Source organism: Larus michahellis, chromosome 8 (assembly GCF_964199755.1).
Source record: "Larus michahellis chromosome 8, bLarMic1.1, whole genome shotgun sequence".
Taxonomy (NCBI): Eukaryota; Metazoa; Chordata; class Aves; order Charadriiformes; family Laridae; genus Larus; species Larus michahellis.
The window spans coordinates 44,744,472-44,770,603 of NC_133903.1; the positions used below are offsets into that span (position 1 = coordinate 44,744,472).

Genomic DNA, 26,132 nt, shown 5'->3' on the forward strand with positions numbered 1-26,132 from the left:
TTGCTTCCTGCTTACTCTTAAGCTTCTGTCGAATCTTATTAGGAGATAGGAAAAAAATACAAAATTTATCAGTAACACAAAAGAAAATATGAGAATTTTATGATTGCTGTGCAGTTCTGAAATCAAGAATTATATGAAACATTTCTCAATCAGATAATGCTCAATTTATCTCCAAACTTACTCACTGGCTACTGCCCTGAAACAATGCAGGTTTTTTCACTGATTATAAGGCATAACGTTCCGTCAACTCAAGGTGGGAACAGTTATTACAGAAACTCCTGAACTGATCTGTAGCCAAATTGACAAAGTCTTGTTAGCACGACAAAACTCACACAGAGACAAGACAAAGCCTTATAATGGGCTCTAATGGAATGGCTAAACAGGAGTATCTTGTCACATCTCGTCAGTCTACTCAGGCGTATGTAGAGGACTCGATAGCTTCTTTCTTATCATTATTAAAAGTAAAGCACTGAAGAAGAGTCAACAATCCTCCCATGCCATAGAAAACATCTTTTTCGTTCCCTCCTTGTTCACAAACATTTCTACAAGGATGCCACGTTACAAGGGATTACAAAAATTTCAATATAGATCTTCTGGATTCAGTCTGTGACTGCACTAGGAGATAAAAACTCCGTTCTTCAAACAGAAGCTAGCAAAATAAGGTAACAGTGATGTGCAGAATTGACTTAAGTCTCAGCACAAGCTAATTAGTAATCATCACCTTCTCTAGGAAGATTCTATCAGCCATCAAAACAGTGATCAAGTCATACGCGAACCTCCAAATTAGAATCCATCTCATGTTTGTTTAACTTATACAATGTAGTCTTTTTTACAAAACTAAGACAAAAATGAAGGTTCTGTTTTGAACAAAGACCACAATCAAGAAGCAATTTGTGAAACTCTTACTTTCTACACAACTCCTTTCTTATTACCCATGATAGATTAATTCAATAACACAGTTTAAAATCACAGAGAACCAAAACACACTAAGTATAAACCAACGGTGATACTTAAATAGGGAAAAAAGATCACGTTAATGCCACAGTTGACTGCAAGTCTTAGGACAAAGAGCATAAACACAATCAACTTTACAACCACTGTCACACATACAGAGAAAAAGTCTCCATTTTTAATATTAAATACATTCAGGACAGAACATAAATTGTGCTCTTCCACTTTTAAGTTCCAACCTGTTATGGACCGAAATACCTAAACAGGAATAAATTTCCTGCCACAAACAAAATTTCGAACACAAACATTGTCACAGGCATTTGTCAAAGAGATGAAGGTCAGTGTTCACACATCACACTTTAAAGTTAATCCCTAACACAGGCTAGAACCAACACATAACACAGGGAAGAACACCATTATTCACTGCACATACCTTCTGCATCTGTTGGTCTGATTTGGCCATCTCTGCAAAGTAATCATCTGGCCTCCGAGTAGGAACTTGGAGCTTACGCAACCTAGGTAGGGCTTCCAGCACCGCTGCCTGCGCCTGCCGGTAACTAGGGAGACAGCACAGCACCATCTCTGTCACTGGGTATCAGGCATCTCCCAGCGCTGATGGAAACGCTGCTCACATAAGCTAACTGATGCTGGGATCTAACATACATTGATCCAGAATTACATCAACATTCTGTGCCCTACAGCATTCAGGGACACTAAAAGCAATTTAGGTGCCAGGACAATATTAACGCTTATAACTTGCACGTATACATTTATCTAGTTTCCAGTTACAGTTTTGTATGTTGGATTATAAAAGGCAAGCCAAAACACGAGAACTGTAATAACACCCCAAAAAAATCCACAAACAAAAATCCATATCCTGCATTAAAGCCATAGTGCTGCAATCAAGGAACTTTTTAAATAAACTCTCCAGCAAAGGATGAAAGTCTGCTGCAAGGAGGAAAATTATTTCCAGTCACAAGACAAATTTAATATACTAGCATTAATCCATTAATCTGTAGTTATTTTGGAAAACATTCAGAACCATCAAAAATAAGACACATGGTCCCAGAGTGACATGACACTGGTGACTGCCAGCGCGGCAGTCTGCAGCACACCTGTGAAACACAACTCCAAGCATGCAGCAGTATGCCCAGACCCTGCAAGAAATCTCCCTTTTTGACACTTACAAACTCATTTCTCTCTGGAAATCGTTCTCAGGATCAACACCATCTTTGCTGGAAGCGCTCTGTGAGATGGGATCGACGGCCTGGCCCAAAGTCACATCCAGCCTTTCCACCCAAGCCAGCTGCTGCTTGAATTCGGACAGGCACTGCTTCAGCCCGTTCTGGGAAAGAAGCACAGCTCTGCACACCACCGCACAGAACCGCCTCCCCAAGGAGCTCACACCGTGGGCTGCGCCTCCAAGGCCATGCCCCAAACCGCCATAGCAGGGCAGGCCCCCCCCGGAGGCCTGCCCTGCCCCGACCCCCGCGGGCCCAGGCCGCAGCGAGGGCTCCTCTGCCCCGCACCCAGCCCTGGGGAGACGCGGGCCCCGGCCCAGTGATTCCGCCCAGCCCCGGGAAGGCCCCGCTCACCGTGTCGTTGCGCCGCTTCGGCCGCTCCTCCAGCACCACGTTGAGCCCCGGCTTCAGGTCGCCCCTGGAGAAGGCCTCCTGGAGCTGCGGAGAGGGGACACTCAGGCCGCGCCGCCGGCGAGGGCACCGGGCGGCCCTGCGCCGCGGCCGCCGGGGGAGGCCTCGCCGCCGAGCCCGCTCCCCGGCCCCACCACCCGCGGACACGGGCTCACCTCCGAGTCCGAGAGAGAGGAGTCCTCCGAGCCGGACTCCGAGTCGGAAAGGGACCCGCGCCGCGCCATGCTGCCGCCGCTGCCGCCACCGCTTCCGGCCGCGTGCGCGCGCCCCCACCGCCTCTTCCGGCGATGCCGGGGCCGCGGTTGCCACGGCGACGGCGGCGGCATCATGTCGGCGGTGGTGGTGCAGCCCGTGGCCGTCTTTGGCTGCCGGCCGCGGGTCGCCGGCGGCGTCTGCTTCTTGGAGGACCAGGTCGTGCTGCACGCGGCGGGGACGGGCTGCCTCCAGCTCCACCTCGAGCAGAAATGGCACAAGTTCGTCCCAGGTGCCACCGGCCCCGGCCCTAGTCCCGAGCCCGGCCCCAAGCCCGACCCCGACCCGGGTCCTGGACCCGATCCCGTCCCCGGCGCGCCCTGACCCCTTTCCTCCCCGCAGGCACCGAGAAGAGCGGTGGCGTGCAGGCGCTGGCCGTCAGCCCCAACCGGCGGTACCTGGCGGTCTCGGAGACGGTGGCGGAGCAGCCGGTGCTGACGGTCTACGAGCTGTCGGAGGTACCGGCGCGGCGGCGGAGGAGGCTGGCCGCCGCCGAGCTGCCGGCGCGGGAGGCGGTGTCCCTGGCCTTCTCCCCTGACTGCCGGTACCTGGCGGCCGCCACGGCCCCCCCCGAGGGGCACCTCACCTACTGGCTCTGGGAGAAGCAGCGGCTGATGGCGGTGGTCTGCCTCCAGGCCCCAGGCAGTGGCATCTGCCAGGTAACGGCCGCGGCCCTGGGGGGCTCCCCGTCTACCGTGCCACCAGGCCCGGGTCCCTTCGGCTCCCCCCTGGCCTTGCTAGGGTACGGGGGTGCGCACACCTGCCTCTGAAACTGAGCTGGGCCAGCATCTCTGCAGCTTATTTTTAACGTTTTGATTCACGGTTGACTGGTTCTTTGGGAGCCTATTGCACTATTTTGAAAAGGTGGATAAAAGGAGCAAACTTTAGTTCAACAAGTAGTGGGTGCCAGGCAGCACCTAAGTTCACCCTGCAGGATACGTGCACGGTACATTCTCCTGTGGCCACATGGCTTCTGCCCAGGGCAAGAGAGGAGGAGAGGGCTCCACACTGTGGATTTTATATACTTTCCGGGGCCTTTCTTGGCATCCGCTGTTGGCCTTCCTCAGCAATAGGCCACTGGGCTAAATAAATTTTTGCTTTGACCCATAATGGGCATTTTCATGTCTGTATTTCGTAACACATGAGATTCTCTTGTATCACACGAGATCTGTGGTACAGGGCCAATACAACTGGCCAGTGAGTGTGCAATGTGTCCCTGGTGTCCCTGCAGAAACACTCATTAAATATATTGGCTGTGCTTAGTAGGCATAACACCCATCTTGGAAGCTCTCGACGTGCTCGTGCCCCTTTTCCGCCCCGCAGTCTGTTCCATGTACAGATCAGAGGAGTAGCCCAGGAAGAGCGGCCAGGAGCAGGCTGATGGCACTCAAACAATTCCTGCGTCCTGCTTTGGGTGCCCTTTTTTAGTATCTTTCTTGCAGGGAGGCAAGAGGCTTTCAGTACCTGGGTTGCTTGGACCCTCGCTGCCATTTTTTACTGGGGTACAGCTACAAGCAGAGGTTGGGTGAACTGCTGCCTTCATGAGAGCAATTCCTAAAGAGAGGAGAGTGACTGTAAAGACAACCACTGTCTAAAGTCCCATTAAGCACAAAAAATGCGGTCTAGCTACCCCTGCTATCCTTAATGTTGGGTATTGACGTGGCTATTCCACTGTTTTCACCAATAGACACCTAATTATGTGAATTAATATGTATAATGGGTAAGGTTTGCCTGAAATACAGAAATACAGAATTTATTCCTGGCCTTTAAGAATGAATGCTTGCACTTTTCAGGAAGATTGCTACTGGAAAAAAAAACAAAACTTGCTAATCAGCAGTAAAGAGGTATTTTGGCCTTTTGTCATTTAATCCTGAAGGGCAGAGACAACTTTCTCTTTGGTACTGCGTTGTGATTCAGAACCCTAGCTTAATAGAGTTAATGTATTTGTAGCATCATGTAAAATTGATATACACAGTTTTGAAAGGGAAAACTGCAATATGTAGCTATGATGGTTATTTCTTAGTCTCTTCTGTATTCCTGTATGTTTCTATGAACTTTCTTCCTGTGTTTGTTTTCCTGTATCTGGTATTGAAAGTCTTCAGAACAGGTATAATATTTGCTTATTTGTGAACATAGTTGTGTAAAATAATTTCTCTCTCTTTTGTTCCATAGGTGAGCTTTAGTCCTGAAGACAATGCACAGGTTTGTGTCACTGGAAATGGCTTTTTTAAACTGTTTAAGTATAGTGAAGGAACTTTGAAGCAGACGAATTTACAAAAGGGAGAACCGCAAAACTACTTGTGCCATGCCTGGCTGTCCAAGGAGGAAGTGATATGTGGCACTGACACAGGCAAACTTATCTTGTTTGAAACTGGGGAGTTGCACTGGGAGACAACTGTAGAGTACAAAAAATCACCCAGGGAACTCGAAGAAGATGCAATCTCAAAAGTATATGAGAGGTAAATCTGTTAAATACTATTACTAATAGTTTAATGCTTGTGCCTGCAGATGACTTGCAGGCCATTCACTTATTTCCTTCTTGTCCAGTTTATGAATGGGTTATAATATTTTGATTCCTGCTGATAAGCATGTCTTTATGCATTTCCTGCTTGCAGTTTTTCTGACATCTCTTGTGGACTGGCCTGTGAAGATAATGCTTCACAACAGGATCCTTTGCCTCAAATATCTGCAGTTGCAGCTTATTCCAAAGGCTTTGCATGTTCATCTAGCCCAGGAGTTGTTCTTCTGTTTGAGAAGACCAAGGAAAAGGAAGTCTACAAGGAGAGTCAAGAAATCTGGGTAGGGAGAAAAAAGCGTTTCCCAGGAATTATGCAACAGAGGCCTGTTTAGAGGGGTGAGGGTGCTTCCAATTCAGTTATTAATAATTTTTAGTGCATCTCTAAATTACATTGTAAGCATTAGCTAACTGTCCTGGTGATGCCAAAAGGGAGGGAGTTGCCAGAGGTCACACTGAAAGTCAGTGACAGATGTCCTTTTGCAAGGTAACTCTGCATGTTCCCACAAGTGAGTAACTTTTATTTATAGAGACTTGGAGCTAAGAAGTAGTCTACATCAGTTTTAAAGATCTAGGCTGCTTGTTTTTTTCCAAGGCAAAGCTTTTCTGCCCTCCGATATTTATTATAGCTGTCATGATACTTGTGCACTCTTAAGTAATCTGTTCTGTAGCAAGCTGTATGCACTGATTTACTGCAATCTCTGGATAAGAACATTTAATTCTGGTGACCTGGTCAAACCTTTATACTCTGGGCCTTAAAGGTCAGATCCTCCCTATGCGTGAGACCCTGTAATAAGACTGTTATCAACCTGAATGATATGGTACAAAGAATTCTGAGATCACAGTTTTCAGGCAGTTTTCATTCTGACACTTGCTAGGTTTTTTCCTTGATGTTTTTCTGCTACCATTTTCATTTTTGTTTAATGCAGTTCTTAAGATTACTGCTGAAATGTCCTCTGGTACTTTTTTTCAGCTGTAATGCTATAGATTCAGTTAGGTTATCTTGTCCTCTATTCCTTGCCTTGCAGTAGTTATGAACTATTAAATATCCAAGTTATCTTACTGATGTTATGTATATGCTTATTAGAGTAGCATTACAGCAAAAGTGTATGTGTCTGCATGCCTACTACTAAACCATGGAGACTTGGAATATCCCATGGGATGCATTTCTTGTGCAGCTTCCTCAGGACCTGTTCAGCAGTGAGCCAAAAAAGTCGAGCAGACAAGACATTATATGTATTTGTTTCAGCCCCTCTGAGGAAAGGATGGTCATTAACACAAATAAAAATCAGCTTTACATGTTTACTATGCTCTCCAGCGATTTAATGAAGGTGAGTGCAATCTTCTCACATTCCACAGCCATCATGTCCGGTAAGGGACGTATTGTCATGGCACAGGCTATTCAGTGTCGCTTTCTATGATGCATTCTCATAAAATCCATCAAATAGCATCTGAACCCTTAAAACTCATTATATGAAATGCTCCCCATGCTTCTCGGAGAGCTGGATTTCAGTAGTCCCTTGCTCAAGCATCCCTCCATATGAATACTTGATGTTATTCAGCAGAATGATAGAGGACAGTGTTAAGACCATTTAAGAGTGCATGTCACTGTCAAACCACTTAAGTAAGGCTTTAAGGGAAAGATTTTTAATATAACTGTAGTAGTTTATGCTCCGGTGTAATATGCAGAAACTTTAATGCAATGATAAAGCTGGAACAGCCACGGGAATCTGATGTTACTCTAAAATGATAGTTGTTGAAGTCCTAGTTAGAAGTGAAACTTCTTTGTGAAGGACAAACATAATGAAAAACATTCCCTACTCTGAAGGAATTAAATAATACAAAGACAAGAGATAAATGTATTATCATGAAATAGATTTGCATGGAGTTAAATACCTAACCTGTGTACAGGTGTACAAAAAGATTTTTGCAAAAAGAGGTTTTGTAGTTACGGGTCCTTTTTCTGCATGCAGCCTAAAATTTTATTGGTGCTTCATTTCCAGCATATACTCAATAAACATCCAGGTTAAGTTGCTTATCACTCAGTGCTTGATTATTTTTAAATATCTGTCTGACCAGAAGGTCCTAACTGAATTCTTGCAGTCCAGTTTTATTTATTTATCTAACTTGCATTTCTTTGGACATCTACAATTATGTTCTGCTTTCACTAGTGTATGAGAGCTATGGAGCCTACATCTTCCCTACATCACTTTTCTTGATTATTAATTATAAAGTTAAAACTGATTCTAACATTCTTATGTTTTTAAGATTGTAATGTTCAGACTGGTGCAATGAAAGGATTAAGTAGTTTCCTCAAATCTATTGGATTACTGTATGCAAAGAGCTATGACAGATTTCTTACCTAACTTACTGCCTGCAGTGAAATATTTGTGATTTTTTTATGTTCTCATTGCTTCTCAGGAGAAGACAACTTATTTTGCATATCTGAATTTCCCATTGCATTCTGCTTCAATCACTGGCCTGGACATCTGTATTTGGAAACCCATTCTTGCTACTTGTTCCCTGGATAGATCTGTTCGCATCTGGAATTACAAGACCAAGTAAACAGTTGTTTGTGTTTGCTATTACCTCTTATTCTTTTGTATATTGAATTTAGCAGGCAACAGCAGCAATCTCATATGAATGAGAGTGGTGTTCTGGTAAAATTCTTGTGTGGTGTGGGATGTAAATGGTCCTACTGACATGATTTGGGCGGTGTGAATATGCAGCGCCTTTAAAACCAGTACCAAAAGAATCCAAAGCCTTTTCTATTAAGCCATTTTTGTGTCAGACTTCTCATGTGTTTTTGAAAAAAAATCTTCAGGAATGTTTCATGCAGCTTTGTCTTAAGATACTCTTGTCCCATCCCCTGCTTCGTAGCCATAGTTCTTAAGCAAAATGACTCCAGCTTTCAAGGTTCTCTGGAGGGAGACAAATCTCAGAAGAGATGTTTGTGTAGGTTTGCAATCAGTGGTTAATGTACCTTCTTTGTTATATTACAGTAAAACCAGGATTTGCTCTTGCACCTTCCACACATTCTCTATGAACCAGAAAGTTCAGATTTGCCTTTATAACATCTGTGTGATCGTTACTTGACTGAATGACAACACATTTCCTCAAGGACAAAGCAGAGTCAGATTGTAGCTGCAGGTGTCCTTGCTGGGACAGATAATGTCCTGTCAAGTGTGCACAGGGCGTTCGTACTACTCCATACTGCGCAATGGTTTTCTCTTTCAGCACTTTGGAGCTGTATAAGGAATATCGGGAGGAAGCATACACAGTATCACTTCATCCCACTGGCCTTTTCTGTTTGGTTGGGTTTTCTGACAAACTCCGATTTATAAGTCTACTGTATGAGGACATGCATGTTTTCAAGGAGTTTCCTGTGAGAAAATGTAGAGAGGTAAGGAGTGATGCCAAAATGAAATAGGGGAGCTATAGGGAGCAGAGTGGTGAAGAACACGACAGAAGGTAGAAACCTCTCCAAGAGATTCTAGTAGGATTTAGGATATCAAAGCACAGAGAAAAGGATTCTGACTATTGGAAAATGATCCTGGACGCTGATGCATAACCGTGGACGTGGGAAGCCGCAGAAGGGGTAGTTTGCTCAGAAATACTCAAGGACTGAATTTTACAGGGGAAAGCACCAATTAAGAAAGCAGTAAGAGACTAATTAGGTCATGGAATTTTCTTTTTGTGTAACATTCTGATATTAGACAATGTCATTGGAATTCAACGCATGACTTTTTTTATCCACTGCATCTACAGTAATGGGTGGTTATGTTCTTTTTGTAGTGCTCATTCAGCAACAGAGGCCATCTTTTTGCTGCAGTTAATGGAAATGTGATTCAAATTTATTCCAGCATCACCTTTGAGAATATTAATAATCTGAGAGGACATAGTGGGAAGGTTAGTAAACAAGTCCTATACAATACAACTCAGTAAAGTATGAACTAATTGGTAAGATGTATTTTCAAAAGGTAAAGTACAATTTTGGATGAGAAATGGGCCCAAAAATTAAAAATAGAAATACAAAAGTCAGTTTTGTTTTGTCAGAAATCAATGTTTGCACACACTAGATATATCTAAAGAGTCTGTCCTTAAATTGAAGGTGAATGATTGGCAGGTAGCTGAAACAGCAAAAATATCCCAGTAATAAATTATAAAAATAAAAGGTAGTACTCCTCATTGAAATGAGCTTTTTCCTGACAGTGTGTTCATAAAGTAGTTCTTACTGATTATTTTTTTTTTAATGCTTAAGAGGAATTAGTTGAGAAACATCTAGGGGGTTTTACGTAAGGCTTAGAAATGTGATTCCAAAGTTGTCGTGGATTTACTGGTAAAATGACTCCATGCTGTACGTCTGTGACTTACACATTGGGCTCCCTGGTGTATTTTGCTTTTGCCAGATACATGCAGTTAAATGGAGCACAGATGATGCTGAATTTTTCTCCTGTGACACACATGGTGCTGTGTATGAGTGGAACTTGTTGACAGGTAAAAGGAAGTCAGAGTGTGTGCTCAAGTCCTGCATGTACAGCAGCATTGCCCTGTCTTCTGATGCCAAAATCATCTTTGCCGTTGGATCTGACCAAACTATCAAAGAAATTTCAGAATCTTCGGTGAGCTAACAAGCACTCTGTGATTTTGCTAAGGTCTCTGGGGAGGGTACTAGTGCTTTGGTTTCCTTATCCATTTGGTAAGTAGGAATCAGTCTGGATTTGATAACTGTGATATTTACTGATGATATTCTTGTGTTCTCATGTCCTTTACCATGAAACCTGAGATTTTGTTGTAGTTTTGTATTGTTATAATTTTACTTGGATTAATTAGAAATCAAACTACCTTGGCAAAATTGTATCGACTGTTTTGCTGAAATACAAATGTATTGCATCTACCACTGCAGGCTACATGCATATTTTTTTTTGTCCAGAAAAGTAGTAAATTGTATGTGATAACTATTATGTCTTTCAGAAGTGATCAACTTGTGGGACTTGGCTTGAAATTTTAAGAATGCTTATCTATAAAGCTTAATACTAATTATTTACTCCTATAGCCATGTAGATTCTTTTAACTGCATTATTTGTTGCAGGCAGAGATATGAGGATTGCTCATGAAATAAGTAATCAAATAGTATTGTGAAACTTAATGTGATGTGAGGATTTTGTGTAGTGGTTTGATTTATTTTTTTTTTTCAGATTCAGCATGAAGTGTCAGCTTTTGGTGTTGTTTATACTGCAATAGCTGTTTCTCATTCCGGGCACATGGTATTTGTTGGTACATCTCTGGGCACAATTCGAGCTATGAAATACCCATTACCTTTGACAAAGGATTTCAACGAGTATCAGGCCCATGCAGGCGCTGTTACAAAGGTAACATAGGGTACTTTCTTTTCCCTGCAATACCAGCTGCGCGTCTTCTTCAGCGCTGATTCTCTTACCCATTTCATAGCACAATATGTTAAAACTAAGGAGCCTGCATGTGGAGCATGAGTATTACACCATTCATAGAAGTCCTGTCTCTAGAAATAGATGTCACTGGATAAGCTGTTGTTGGCTAAAAAGTGGCTTACACCGGGATACATAACGTGGCATATCCCTGATGGAGAACTTTGATATAGCTCTTTCTGCAAAGAGGAAGATAAAGCTATGTGGCCTTGAAAACCTCTTGTGAGAATAGAAGGAGGAATGACATAAATGTATTAAGCAACTTGCTGCCAGGGTAAAAAGCAGAAGAGACTGCAGTGCTGGTCTGCTAACCAGGGTGTATTTCTAAATGGCTAATGGACAGCATCTGAAAGGTAGGGATATGACGAGTAGAGCCTGCAACCATTTCAGTGCACTTTCTCCAGGAAGCCACATGTTCTGTCATAGTAAAGCTGCTTGTACTTTTGGCATTTTAAGTATCACTGTCAAATACAACACCTTGACTTAGGGCTGCACAGTCCAACATTAGGCTATGAACTTCAGTTATTGGAACTCTACTTTCACCTCACTCGTAAACTGTATCTGCTCCCAGGTACTCTATGCCAGGCCACACAGTCACAGGAGGTCTGGAGGAGGTGACAGCAGTTATTACTAGATAGTTCTTGGTGGGCTTATCTGCAGATTCAAAAGAAAACATTTAGCCATCTGTTGCTCAAACAACTTCTCAAAGAAAAAAGCTAGAGACCTTTGGAATTGTCATATAAATTGCTTGTCTGGGCTATAAGTGTCTAGATGGCCTTCTCTGTTCCAGGTTTTTAAAAATCTTCCTACAGCTTTGAGAGCAGAAGCGGATCCAGTGTCTTCACACGTTCTTCTTTTCTTTCCCTTCCCCTGTTGTCTGGACCAGGGTGGAGCAGCAGTAGAGAACATAATCAAAATGTTGGTAGTGGGGCTGTGTTAGTGTTTTCACTATTGACTTTCTGTGGTAGAAATGACAGGGAGTATGTGAGTGGGGAGAAAAATTTGATATAAAACCAAACTGTGTCTCCATTCTTCCTTGTCTCTACTATTATTTTTTTGTTTCTTCCTTCTAAGATGTCCATAACAAACGATGACCTATTTTTGCTTACCGCCTCAGAGGATGGCTCTGTATTTATATGGAAAGTCTATGATAAAGGAGGTGGGATACTGAAATGGGAAAAGGAAGTTGAGTATGCTGAGGAAGTGCTGATCATGAGATCAGATATAGAAGAGAAGGTAGGAGGAGCAATTGTGAATATGTACCATAGGATTCCAATGCACCAGCTATCGTGGTTTGGGCTGGACTGGCCACTAAACGTTTGTTTACGTTTAACAAACATTTAGTGGCCAGTCCAGCCCAAAGCATGACAACAGCTTATGAAATACATTTGCATGATGTTTGTGACTAGCTGTTCCTGTATGGCCTTCTGTTTAAGAGGGCTTGCGTGGCTTTCGTCATAAAAAGAGGTCACAGCAAGTAGCTGCAGCTGCTTGTTAATATACTAACTGCATTGTAGGAATAGTGAGTGTGGAGAAAAGTTTAGACTTTTCTCTAATACTTTCCCCAATCTCTTGAAAGCAGCTTTAATGGAGCAGAGAAGCCTGAAGCTGCATTTTTATAGACCATCTTGTAAGATAACAAAGAAACCTTACTTCTGGAACTTATTCTTGGTCTGTCTGTCTGAAAATTCTCTGCAAAGGCTGTCCTTCATAAATATGTGCATGTAAATAAATCATTCTTAACAAGCTGTTGCTAATGGCAAATAATCTCTCTGTTAAAACGGTCTTCTCATCCATGCCCTAACAGAGTCAGGCAATGCTAGACCTGCAGATTCGTGTGAAAGAGCTACAGACAGAAAAGGATTACCAGCTATGTCTCAAGGACATCTACTGTAATGAAAAAATAAAGGAACTGGAAGAGAATTTCACTCAGGAAATAGGCTCCCTTAAAACCAAACACCAGGTATGATTCATATTGCAGAACTGAATACCAAGAAATCTTTCACTGAAGAGTTGAATTCAAGCTTGCATTATATGAGTATGAATGCTATAAAGCATTATATATACTCATTATATGAGTATGAATGCTATAAAGCATCTGAAAAATGAAACATTCCTTTCCATTAAAGATGTTCTTCATATTTCTGAAGCATAAAGCTACCTTTGAGTCAAGTATCTTGTTAAGTACAAAGGAATGCAAGGGTTCTCCTAGGTAGCCTATAAGTATCTTCATATAAAAATGGTTCCAGCAATAAATGCTGCCTGAGATGAAGGATCAGTAAGCTATGTCACCCTTGTGTAGAAATGGGACCATGCCTTAAAGCTACATCATATATAAGGTTGCAGCTGATGCAGGATCCAACACTTATTCTCCTTAATGCCACTTTCTTTGTGTCCTGGCCACTTAGCTTTTTTAAGAACATCTGCTGGGATGTCTTGTAAAATATATTCCCTGGATTTCTTCTGTTCATGTGTTTATTGATTTCTCTGTGGTAACGAAGCAGGACTTCCCTGAAAGGCAAAAGCCACAATAATTCTTTCCACTGTCTTATTTATCTGTGTCTGTTAATTCTATTCTGTCCATCTGTCTGCTCTACGCACCAGATTTCTGACCTGTAATTTGCTATATTTCTGGACCCTTTTTAGAGTTAGAAGGCAGGTGATCCAATAGCAATTTCTCTGTCAGTAAGATGGCTTGAAGTAAGATATTACATATCACATGATTCAATTCTGTCAGCCTCATGTTCTTTTTGAGCTTTTGGGTGACTATTATCCTGTCCTGGTGATTTGTTACTGCTTATTTTGATGAGTTGTACATGGTTCCTTCAAGCAGTATTTCAGTTTGACTCCACATAAAGAAGGATTCCAGGATGAAAACTTGCCAAGTTACTTAGTAGTTTTATTATTTGTTGTGTCTAGCAGGCAAATGGAGTATTTCTGCTTATGCAAGACCCATACAGCTGTTATGAGAAGAAAGTGAAAACATTGTACCTATGGTACAATTCCCAACTTTTCTGGGAAATTTCTCACCCATTTTCTTGTTCCAGTTCTTTGTGCTTTTTTAGAAGATATAAGTCATTTGTAGTGGTAGTTGGACATCCCAAGCAAATGGCATTCAAAACTCACTTTTGCAATTCATGCAAAAATTCATTTGTCATTCTGTGTTTTAGGACCTCAAAGTTGCCTCAAGTGAGACAGGAAGCAGCTTGAACTTTAATATCTGGACAGCAATTTGTGGAACTGCAAATTCTCCTCAAGCAGGCGCACACAAAGTGGAGGCTTTTGTAGCTCACAAACTTTTCTTGTTAGACTAGGATTATATGGTACTCTGTATTATATGAACTCCATTTGCTACTTTTCCTTAGCTAACTTATCTCTGGGAAAACTATGCTTAGTGACACATGGCAACTGAATTTTGGTGAGAGACTCCAAATGTAAATTCTGTTATGTATGCGTTCCCCACCATGGGCAAGAGCACAAACGATTTGGACACTGCTTGGCCTAGTTTCAAATTAAAATGTATTTTCCTTATTTTTTTCCCCAGATTTTACAGGCAGAGAAAGAAAAACAGGAGCTACAACACCAGCTTCAACTGTCTGAGCTGATGAATAAACAAGCCAGGGAGATGCAACAGCTAGGTTAGACTATAACAAGTGATAGATATTGCAGACCAAATGTTTGTCTAAACTGTATCGCGCACATGACCATGGTGAGAACATGCACATGGGCACTGTATCTTAGATATTTGCGTTTTGAGATTAGTAATTTCTTCATTTATCTTATCGCTCACTGTACAAGAATAGTGAAATCATACAGTTCAGCAAAGAGGCTAATGTACAATGCACACATCATGGAAATACCTGGACCTCAGATTCGTAACCAAGATAAAATGGAAATACTGCAAATTAGTACCAAAAAGCAAGTCAACCCATAAATGAGTCCATTACCTACTCATACTCTGTAGCAGTTGTGCCTTATACAGCTCTGTCGTGGTTGTCATCTCAAGGGGATGCCTAAATTAGCTGTTACTAATTTGTTGTAATGGCAGAGTAGGAGATTTTGGTGTAGGTTTTAGACTTGTTCAAACTGGAACAGAACAACATTCTGTCCTGATGCAGCAAGCAGGGATATAGCAGAATATTCAGAGACACAACTGAGAAAGGTGAATGACAGCTTTGGAACAGGCATGATTAGTGAAGTGGAAAGTAAAAGGAAGAACAGGAAATTCAAGAGATGGTTTTCTGATGTAAAATTTTGTATGGCCTCAGAGTCTAAAACCCCTGTATATCTCATGAAAAAAGTGAAGAAGTGCTTTTAGTGTAACTTGTTGCAACCAGCTGCCAAAAAGACAGTAGAGAATAAGACATTGATGGCTGTAGAAGGATAGGATACACCTCTCTTTTCTATTAGTTTTATCTGTTCCATATGTTTCCTGTTACCAGAATCTGACAATAATCAGAAGCTTTTAATGGAAAATGAGAAATACCAGGAGCTGGAAGTGAAATCCCAGAGGATGCAGGAGGAATACGAGAAACAATTGCACAATTTGGAGGAAAGCAAAAGCAGGGCTGTGAAGGAGCTAACAGAATATTATGAGGAAAAACTTAATGAGAAATCTGTTCAGCTGGAAGAGGTAAGAACCTTGATTTGCGGTTTGAATTATTAACTAAGTTTATCTCCAACCGTGTTAAAATGTTCCCTAGGACAGGAGAGGTTGGCTCCCTCCATGCAAATCTTAATCTACCTGTAACCTTGAGGATATATGTTGACAGGTAGAATAGTAACAAGGAAAACCCAGCTGACTTACCAACTTTAGTGGGCTTCATACCGCGAGTAAGTAACCTGCTAAGAATAATATCCTTTGGCATTCTCAGCTTCACCTCTCTTTCTCCTAGATCCAAGAATTCCCGTTTATTAATGTGGGTTAGATGATACATTTACTGTAATTGAAGAAAGATTCAATCTCCTTGTTCTAGTGGAAAAATAACGTTTCTAAAATGGTGAATTCCATTCTTGAGTCCCTGAGGTTCCTGCCTGCATAATTTGGAGAACAAAGAGAAATACCCTGCGTACTTAAAAAACTCCTGCACATTGAGGTCAAAGACTTGGCTACACAAAGGGCAGCCAGAGAACTGATACTTACATATCTAAAGTCAATAAATTCTATCAACATTACTGTTTGCAGCCCTATGTTGCAATACCAATTTGGAAAGAATGTGAGGAATGAATGTGAGAAGAGAGGCATACAGAGACTGATGCAAACCTGAGTGGTTATTGGTCCTAATGCATCAGAAAAGCAATTTTAAAAGATCTTCTGAAGTGTTGCTCGTGTTTGCAATTTCTGCAGCCAAAACAAGTTTGCTGATGTTAGTATTTGGGCCAGGTTCCTAACTTGAAGCATCCAAACCTTAAGAATAATTTTTTTTTAGAATAATTTTTTATGTTTGTCTTAACAGTCTTTAAAGTTACATTAATCCCCTAAGAAATTAAGTTACCTTAAAAGAAATTGCTGCAATTGAAGAGTCCACTAAATATAGATACTCCCAGGAGAAACACAGTTACAGATAAAGAATTCTGCTCTTCTTTATTGGTCTCTTACTGTTGTTTCTCTAATGTTTGCTTTCCGTAACTGCAGGCAAAGGAGGATATGAAGCAGCAGCTTCAAGTACATGAAGAAATTAAGAAACAAATTGAAGAAGATGAAGACCAAGAAATCCTGGAAATCAAAATCAAGTATGAGAGACGGCTCTTGGAAGAAAAGGAATCAAACCTGCAACTGAAAGGAGAAATAGGAGTCATGAATAAAAGGGTATGTCTTATTCTGTGATAGGATCAGACCTGCACATGGAGACCTATAGCCGAGGACTGAATGTGATTAATGCTTGTCAATTTAGTCTGTAAATATGTGGCATTTCACATGAGAACAGTAGACCTTTCTTACATGAGTTTGAATGTTTCAGAATATTTGGGCAGAAGAAGCAGCTGTGTGCTGATTGTATTGCTGATATGATTAGAGATAGATGATAGAGGTGTGGTTTTATTAGTACACTTTCTTTTATCTTACATAGTTTTAAATTATAAATAATAATATTGTTCATCCTATGATGGGAAAGAAATGAACCTTTTCATTTTTCCAAGATACAGTGTGTTGCTTCGTTAGAAAAATACTTCTACTGTTTCGTTCGATGCAATAAATACTTTGTGTTTTGTAGGCATCATCATTTTTTTATTGGTTTTACTAGGATTTTTAAGGACGCATAAAACCTTTTACCTCTTTTACTGGCTGGGTATTACATTTGCATAAAGGTGTTAGAGGGACATTTTTTCTTTTCAGTTTCTTCAGTATCTATCCGGAGACAGAGAGGTTCTCTTCCTTCATACCATCTACTATCATGGTACTGTCTTTAGTTCCATTGTCTTTTAGATGCCAGGAATTTCTTTGTTGGTCAGCACAGTTTGACCAGCACCATTCCTTGGTTCCGACTTCCTTGGCTTCACAGATCTTAGTATTGAGGTGGGGATTTTGAGAGTACCCAAGAGCTATGAACTAGGCACCCTTCCAGTCTACTTCTGACATTTTTAGAGATGGATATCCATACCCTTCTTGCTTCTGGATGCAAATTCCTTGATTCCTTGTAGTGCAGTAAGTATTCTGTCAGAGTATATGGAAAATGCAAAAATGGATATTCAACCCCCTTTTGAGTTACAGATATTTAAGTGATGTGATTCTCCTTCATCATATCTTAGTTTGATATCCTTTATCCCACACTGTCTACAAGGTATCTTACAGAGTAGGATGGCTAAGTAGTGCACAATTTTTGGAGAGTGTTAAGTTCTTATTTGTTTGCCTCTGTAGTTGAACAGTCTACAGAAAGAGCTCAAGGAGCGAAACAGAGACATTGAGGAAATGAGACTGGAACAGCAGAAGCTGCAAGGGATCATCAAGTCACTAGAGAAGGACATCTTAGCACTGAAGACAGAGATTCAAGAGAGAGCTGACACTATCCAAGACAAGGTGAGAAACTGGACAATTGGCTGAGATCAAAGTCACCCTCCCTTAATTTAATACAGCAATTTATTTTAATAGTATGTTGTGATAATATCACATGACTGGAAACTCAGTTTTAACTTGAAGAATTTGTCATCTTTCTTTTGGGATTTTAGTTCTTAGTTGACATTCTAAGCTTTTCTTGGGGAGCTCAAGTTCAGATGTTGAGTTTCTCATTCCCTGTTTTGGGATCTGTAGATGGCGCTCTGCCTTATTTGTCCCCTCCTTTCCCACCCAATCTGTGTAGATGTGCAACTGGAGTTCAGTCTTCCACTAGACCTGTGACTGCTGTTTCTGCCTTTACTATATTCGTGCCTAGTCCTAGGGATCTGTTTGAGAGTGCTGTGTCTGATTCAGATCTCTGTACCTATTTCTCCCAGGAGAAGCATATATATGACCTAAAAAAGAAAACTCAGGAACTGGAAAAGTTCAAGTTTGTACTGGATTACAGAATAGAGGAGTTTAAGAAGCAAATAGAGTCACGTGAAAACGATATTGAAACAACGAAGGAGCAGATCCGTGAGGTAACACTCTCATTTGGCCTTTGCTACTAAGCCCTTTAAATACAAAGATGACCCCACAAGTCCCATGGAAGACTCCACCCTGTTTGTTCCTTGACTTCTTTCACTGATTCAATATCTTTACAGCTCATAAAAATATTTGTGCACAATAGCTGCTATTTAATTTTCTATCATGTGCTACCAGTGACCAACACAGTTACTTAAGCTCCTGTTTCAGTATTTAATTCTAGACTCTGAGTAGTATCAGTTTTGCTTAAAAATAGATCTTGTCCTGATGTGGTTGCCCTTCACATACCCTGTAGAGTTTGCAAGACACTGCCTTTACTGATCTGGAGGAAGAGAGGGTGAACTCTCAAAAAAGTTGCAGATTTATGCAAACATAGCTGTTTAGGGGTTAGGTATGTGGATAAATTACTGTTCATCAGCTGATCCATGAAAAATTTCCATGTATTCATATTTAGTTTGCAACAAATTCATTGAGGCAGCTTATTTATGAGAGAAGCTTACTGTCATCTCTCCATAGATGTACCTTTAGCTCAGCCAAATTAGGACTATGGTGACATAGCTAATCAATGAGCTATTAGCTTTCATAAGTCTGTTTATTCAGAACAAAAGCCTTTTAAATAAAATGCAGACTAATGAACAATGTGTATGTACATCAGACTAGCATGATGAAAGCCCTGTTCTCTCTTCTGGTCACCATCTTATGCCAGTAAATGCTGTAGTACTGTTATTGCTTTTTTTCCCTGTGTTCTACATATGTACCCACAGCTTTTCAATGCATTTGTTTCTTTTCAGTATCAGGTTCTTCTTAGTGTTGCACTTACTCTTTCCAGTAGTGACTGTTAATTTCCATCTTGCCCATTTTTACTCAGATGGAACTGTAAAGCTCCAGTTCAGCTCAAGGAAATGAAGGGGCATCCCATCACTTAAATAGCTAACTCAAAAAGGAGTTCAATATCCATTTTTATGTTTTCTGTATATTCTGACAGAGGGCAGTGTTGTTCCAAAATTGTCTTTTTTTGTGTTGTAATTCAACCTGAAGGGGGATCTACTCCCTCAAGTCTGTATTTCCAGTCTCTGATTTTCCTGTTATGTGTTGGTTTTTTGTGTCTCCTTTTAGTCCTGATTTCCTCCTCCTGCTTCCTTTCAGATGGAGGGGGAGCTGGAACGATTCCGTAAGGAGAGCGCACAACTGAAGCTGAACATCACACAACTGCAACAGAAACTAAAGGCAACTGATCGCGAGATGCACAGAGAGAGGCAGAAGGTGTGGCGTACAACCACTGTGCAGGAACTACATAATTAACTTTGTGGGGACAGAACACTGCAGAAGCATTACTCTAAGCAAACAGGTAGTTCAGGGATACTTTGTCCAAGGACCAGGAGAGTCTCTGGTCAGTGGGGACAAAGACAGAAAGCTTCCGAGCCTGCAACCAGATTAGAGAGTTGATATTAAAAAAAATCCAGTTATTTATGTGACAGTTTGTTCAATCAACATATATTCTCCTGGGTTTAACAGAGCAGTGAGTCAAATACTTAACCAACTACGCTTTCCTGCCCAAGCTTGAAATCTGGGGACACTTGGCTTAAACAGGAGCAGCACGTAGGCTACCACCTACAATAATATGTAGGCATTAGTAGGATTAAATGAAGGGTGAGCTTATTAATGGAAGAGACAAGGATCCCTTGTGTTTGATAAGAAGCATGTCAGACATGAGGGAGGAAAAGAGACTGCAAGTGAAGATAAAGGAGCTTAGCGGGCAGTGCAGGGCTGAGGAAGCAGGTAGAGGGGCCTGGTAGAAACCGAGTAAGAACAAGAAGGCAATCTTGATGGGAAGGCATCAAGTTGTGTACGTGTCTGGTATGTGTTTTGTCCTTTGCCTCTTCTCATTAACTGTTTGTGTGTTGTTTCTAAATAACAATGTAGGTTGTATGTGAAAGGACAGTGGGGGATATCATTCAGAATAATAAGTCACTGGTTTTCAGATGAGATCTCTGGATGCTGGCACTTACATTACCTAATGCAAGTATCTTGGATTATTATTGCTGCTAAAACTTACCACTGCTGTTCGACACGTAGTGCTCGCATCCCCAGTGTGTTTTTTAATTAAACGTTTGGGTTTTTTTAAATTAAGTGGAAGTAAAGTATATGAGAACTTTCACCAGTTCTACTAGGCTTTCTAGAAGATTGCATGTGATAGAGTGCTGTGATGAGCCAAATAAGAATGTACCTACATCATTCTTGCAGAAGCAAAACATGGAAGCTCTCATCAAACGATTTAAAGCAGATCTTCATAATTGTGTGGGCTTCATTCAGGATTCCAAAAAAATGAAGGATGGGATCCGTGAGCTCTACAGCAAGTATGTGCAGCAATCAGACATGGTGAGTCAGGGCCTTTGCCTTCTCCTTGCAGATGAATTTCTCTGGTAGTGTAATTACTGAGGCAACATGCTGTGCCCCCTCAGGTGGAGACTGATGCAGTAGACATAGATTTGCAGCAGGAATACATGAGACAGCGAGAGTATCTTGAGAGGAATTTGGCAGCTTTAAAAAAGAAAGTGGTGAAGGATCAGGAAATCCACCAAGCTGCTTACATGCGCATCATGCAGGTAATAAGCCTTTTACTTGTGCTATGGAGAGGGAAAACAGAAGTAGCTGCACAAAAGAGACTTTAGTAGCCTTACCTCTGTGGTTTCTTAGGACTTTGAAATAGTTTTGGTTCGCTTCCTTGCCAGGAATTCCTGTTTTTCAAGTGCTTCCATTCAAGGATAATATTAATTGAGCTACTGAAGTTCTATAATTTTCTGGACAGAAAGAGCAAGATCTCTGTAGTCAGAAATTGCTGCTGTTTTGTGGATACTTTTGTTTCTGTGCCACTCCCTAATGTAAAAGGAGACAGGGAATCTCTGCTGCCTGCGTACTTTTTAAGCAATTCATGTACTTGTTTGTTATTTCAAACAGTGTTTATCGTTGCCGTCATAGTCAATTTGCATCTATCTGAGTTCCAAGCTGTACTTGCTGTGTGGTAGTGTTTAGGAAGTAATTTTGGAGGAAGAAAAGAAAAAAAAGTTACTTTCTTTGGTCACATAGTCCCACGCCTACTGCTCTGAATTCACAACTTTCTGTTTTTCACGTTCAGGTTTTTTGAGGAAGTTCAGAAACACAAGGCAAGGTAAACTTTGACTGCTGGGGTCAAAGATCCAATTTGTTTTCACCTGGAGTGAGAGGATCTAAGCCCCCACACCAAACATCCTAGGAAGACAGCTCTTTTGCAGTCTCTTCTTACCATGATCTCCTTTTGCTCAGTCAGCATTTCCTTTTCCCCTCACTAGCCCTTTCTTCATTGTTACTTTTTTATGCTTCCTCAGGATCGTTAGAGCTCAGTCCCCGTCTAAGTCATCTTTCTTTGCTGTTTATTCGTAGTACTTCTTCAGGCCTAGGCAGCAGTGATATTCATCCCTGTCCCTGTTTTAACTTTTTTACTCCCTCTGTGAGTTAGATGTTTCCTTTTGGTACAAAAAGAGATGGCTTCAGAATATAACCTGAAGAATCTCCTTGCTGGAATAGGGTGGCAGATGGTGCTCATAATGATAACACTTGATGTCTTGGATTAGTAAGCCTAACATGAAATGATGATTAAAACCCAATTAATAAAACATCTGGAAGATGAAGATATCAAAGGTTCTAACCAGCCTGGTTTCTTCAAAGAAAAAGCAGTTCTCTGAAGTCTAGTAGATTAATGAGACTTTACAGCCAGGAGGAGTTATCATGGTCTTCCAGTCCCTCACAGGGGGCTTTTAAGACTAGTTTAGACAAACTTCTGTCAGGACTTGCTTTGAAAAAGTAAATGACATCTTGACAGCCTTCTGTCTCTGTATTTCTATTATTCCTCAGTTGTGCTTACATTTTCAGAGCTGTGCGTTCCTCTTTGAGTGACTATTCATAGGTACGTTCCACTAGTGGCTGCTGCAACAGATGATTAGAACTGTCAAGATAATTTTAATTATTCATACCAGTTGGCAAGTTGCTTGTTGTTAGACTATTAGTTTTCCCTCCAGCCTTCTATATTTGTAATGGCTTCTTTGGTCACTTGGATACATAAGAACAGACACACTGAGTAATCCTGAAGTAACGCTGCTTGAACTGAAGCATGTATAGGATGATCTTTTCTATAATATGTCCTACCTGTCTCTGACAGTCAGCACTGAGGGAGCTGGGCATGTTTAGCTTGGAGAAGAGGAGGCTGAGGGGAGACCTCATGGAGCCTTATCCCCCATGCATTTGATCAATCCCTTTTCTGAAACAATTGGTATTCTGCCACAACATCCCGTGACAATGAGTTTTACCATGAACATTTATTTTAATCCGTTGCATGATCACTGCATTGCAGTGCAAGCTTTCTGACAGAATGCAAAGATTGAATTAAAGGCTAATCTCTCTGGATAGCATGCCTCTTCAGAAAAATATTATCAGTGTCAACCAGCAGCCTTTTAACACCCAGCAAACGAAACAAGACATTTCTACATAGCCCACATTGCCTCATACAAGATACTGTGTATTATACTGTCTAATAGACCAAAAGCAAAGTCTTCATTTGATAGCAGCATTCAACCACTTGGAGTGAACTTATGAAGATGTTCATTACTAAAGTACACCTAAATGGAAATGCTGTGACCTAACCCTGAAGACTGGTCAAAAGAAAATTACCATGACTGATTGTTGGAAGTTCTCTTCTTCATGTGTTCCTTTCAGGATCAAGCTCTGGGATAAATGCATAGTAGCCTAATGTCATCTGTGTTTGAAGGCTTGAATTAAACAAGTCAACAAAATATTATGGTTTCAGAGCAGGCTGCCTGAGCTCACCAACTCATGCTGCATTTAGAGACCAGCACAACCACTGCAAGAACAACTGTTCTTGCCCAAATTCAGACCTTAATGCATCCCGCAATCTTCCTCCACACAGTGACTTTCAGCTGGGGGGGAAACTAAAGCACCGTTGGTGTACTTGTCTTAGCGTAAAGTATTGAGAATCTTGCCATGCACGTCCACCTTGAGTTATTGCTGCCAATTTGAACTCCTTGAGTGCATCTATATACAGATAATTGCAGTAAGAATTGTACTTTGTTACTAACCATTTTTCAGTTGTGTGGTGCCAATACTTTATAAATATACTGTAAAGAACCAAATCATATGACTTACATAAATCTCTTATGGCAACATAATTATCCCTATCAACCAAAATTATCTTTTTTAAAAAATCAAGATTTGAAGATACCTTTTTCATAGGAAAATGTCATTAATCCTCGTTTTTATCTCCTGTTGTTTTAGTGGTTTCCCTATTGCTTGAGATAGGTATTATGTGGGGTACACAAAGCATGCCTTTCAGCCATTTATATTTTTAAAACATTGTGATTTATGATAGTGTTCCAGGGATTGGAGTGGTGCTGTGTTACAAAACTTCTAAAAAACCACCACAGGTAGCCGAAATCATCGCTACTCGGTTCAAGCGTGATGGCAGCTGTTTAACATTTGCACTAGTTGTTGATGTGATAAGGTATTTCACTGTCTTTGTAAGAGGCAAATATACAATTCCACTTCTCTTGAATTCAGAAAAGAACTGTTTAGTTAATGGTGCTTCTGTTTCTGAATCATGGGCAACAGTTTTATCATCCTTCGCTAGTATCAGCCCATACTGTTTTTGCTGAAGTCTTTGAATCTGTCACAACAATGAGTAAAGTACATTCACTTTTACTTTCACAACTCCTTCGGCAAGATGCTTTGTGGTAGGCTATTAAAAAATGGGAGGATTGAACTTTTATGGGTTGAAATCTGACTTAAAAAAAGAACAAAAGATGAATAAATGGCCAACTTTTCCTCATGACAGCATGTTAGCAGTAGGTATCTCAAGTCTCCATATGCTTTATACATTTCTTAATAATTTGGAAGAGGTGTTGGGAAGTGATGTCTGTCAGAACTAATGAAGAGGGCTTTGAAGAACTGCAAGGAGATACAGATAATTTAAGTGAACAGACACATAGTGGCAAATGAAAAGCAAAATAATACACCCTGGAGGGCGAAATGGGAATTATTCACATTAATTCTGAATTAATTGGATCAATCCAGGAAAGGACCTGGGCTTCCCTGTGGAATGGGCAAGGAAGATGATAACCTTGGAGTGCAGCTGCAGTCAGAAAAGTAAAAGAAATATTAGCTAATTGAGCAAACATGGTTTGAATACTGTCATGTTTTGTGTCAAATCTACTGTGGCCTTATCTGAAATGTTGTATACTGTACTGATTGCCCTGTATCTTCTGCTTGTGATACTGATTCTACACAGTCCAGCGTCCTTCCCAATGATACGAAGATGCATATTGCTGAGCCATGTAGTACCTGTGCTTTTCCTCATAGGGCATATTGTTTTTGCAGGAAAATGTGAGTCTGATTAAGGAAATAAATGAGTTGCGGCAAGAACAGAAGGTGGCCCACACCCAGGTGAATGACCTCCGGTCAACACTAAGATTAACCAAGAAAAAGCAAGCAATTCAAGACACAGGTGAATAGTGCTTCTTGTATGTTTTCCATATTGTCAGTACTCATTCCAGAAGCCTTTTTTGTCCTTGGTGAACAATTCTGTTACTGTCTCCCTATCATTCCAGCTTGTCTGCCTGCTAGTACCTGTTCTATTGTAATGCTAGTTGTAGAAGCTGCTAAATACTGCAGAATCTTACTATTTAGCTCTGTTCATTCAGCCATGAAAAATGCCTTTCCTTGTTCATGCCAAAGAATTCTGTGAGCTGGACCTTTCTTACTCTGCACTGTCTTCTCTGATTTTATCTCCTAGCTCCCTCCAGTGAACTGCTGTCCAGCCCAGCTGTCCTGCGGTTGAATGCAGAGAAGGAAAATGAGACAATCATAGAAATGCAGCAGCTAGAAATTCAATACCTGCGAGACCAAATCCAGGAGAAGGGGCAAGTCCTTGCAGTTCAGCCTCTCTTAGATGGCAGTCTTCCTCAGCTGAACCTGGAAAGAAGCCACAAGACACAGCAACAGTGACCTGGTTCAAGGATGCCTTACATTATTATATTCTCCTGGCAAGATCAGAAATGCAACAGCATAGATTAGACTTACATGATTCTATACTTTTCCACTAGAAGCATTTATGCAGCAGTCGCTGCTCTGAACACAAGGTAGCAACCTTCACTCCCTTCTACTTCCCTGGAATCTGCCCTTTCCATGAAGCTTATGAGCCAAGAGAAAAAAAATAAATTTGTGTTAGTGCAAGACTGAACTTTGTGCCTTCATGCTATGGCAGGTACACACCTTTCTATTAAAAAATAATGTGTCCTAGTTCAGAAGATCTGGTCACGCTCTGTAAGCCTTTTCTGCTAGCATTCTAATTTGGTGTCATTGTGCTGCAAACATCAGCGTCAGCCTTTTATTTTCCCATATTGAATTGCCTATGTCCATACAGAGTACTGCCCGTAGTTAAGACAGACATCAGTGTTATTCCAAGCAGGTATCCAGTCACAGGCTAAAAATCAATTACCTTGTGAGGGCAACTTTTGACTAGTGGTCAAGCACACCTGAGCTGGAGCCCTTGTTCAAGCCTCTGCCTCCTGCCTAGAGATGTGTTGTCTCATCTGTTACAATCATTTCAGCAGGCAAAAAGGCAGCCCAGTTTCAAACTCCAAAACCTGGAATAAAGTCTAAACCTTATATCATAACTCTCCTGTAACTTTGAT

At 41.1% G+C, this 26,132-nt stretch overlaps 1 protein-coding gene across 1 annotated transcript; it reads left to right on the forward strand.

The window, feature by feature from the left end:
* Positions 1–2,587: 2,587 nt before the first annotated feature.
* CFAP57 (cilia and flagella associated protein 57) lies at positions 2,588–26,132 on the forward strand. Its single transcript, XM_074597528.1, has 22 exons — positions 2,588–3,087; positions 3,198–3,514; positions 5,028–5,314; positions 5,471–5,654; positions 6,549–6,701; positions 7,792–7,931; positions 8,608–8,773; positions 9,166–9,279; positions 9,780–9,992; positions 10,569–10,742; positions 11,892–12,053; positions 12,625–12,780; positions 14,362–14,455; positions 15,260–15,450; positions 16,453–16,626; positions 17,674–17,832; positions 18,246–18,389; positions 19,540–19,656; positions 20,638–20,772; positions 20,856–20,999; positions 24,817–24,943; positions 25,232–26,132. Exons 1-22 carry the CDS (start codon positions 2,826–2,828, stop codon positions 25,441–25,443), a joined length of 3,825 nt encoding a protein of 1,274 aa, XP_074453629.1. The 5' UTR covers positions 2,588–2,825; the 3' UTR covers positions 25,444–26,132.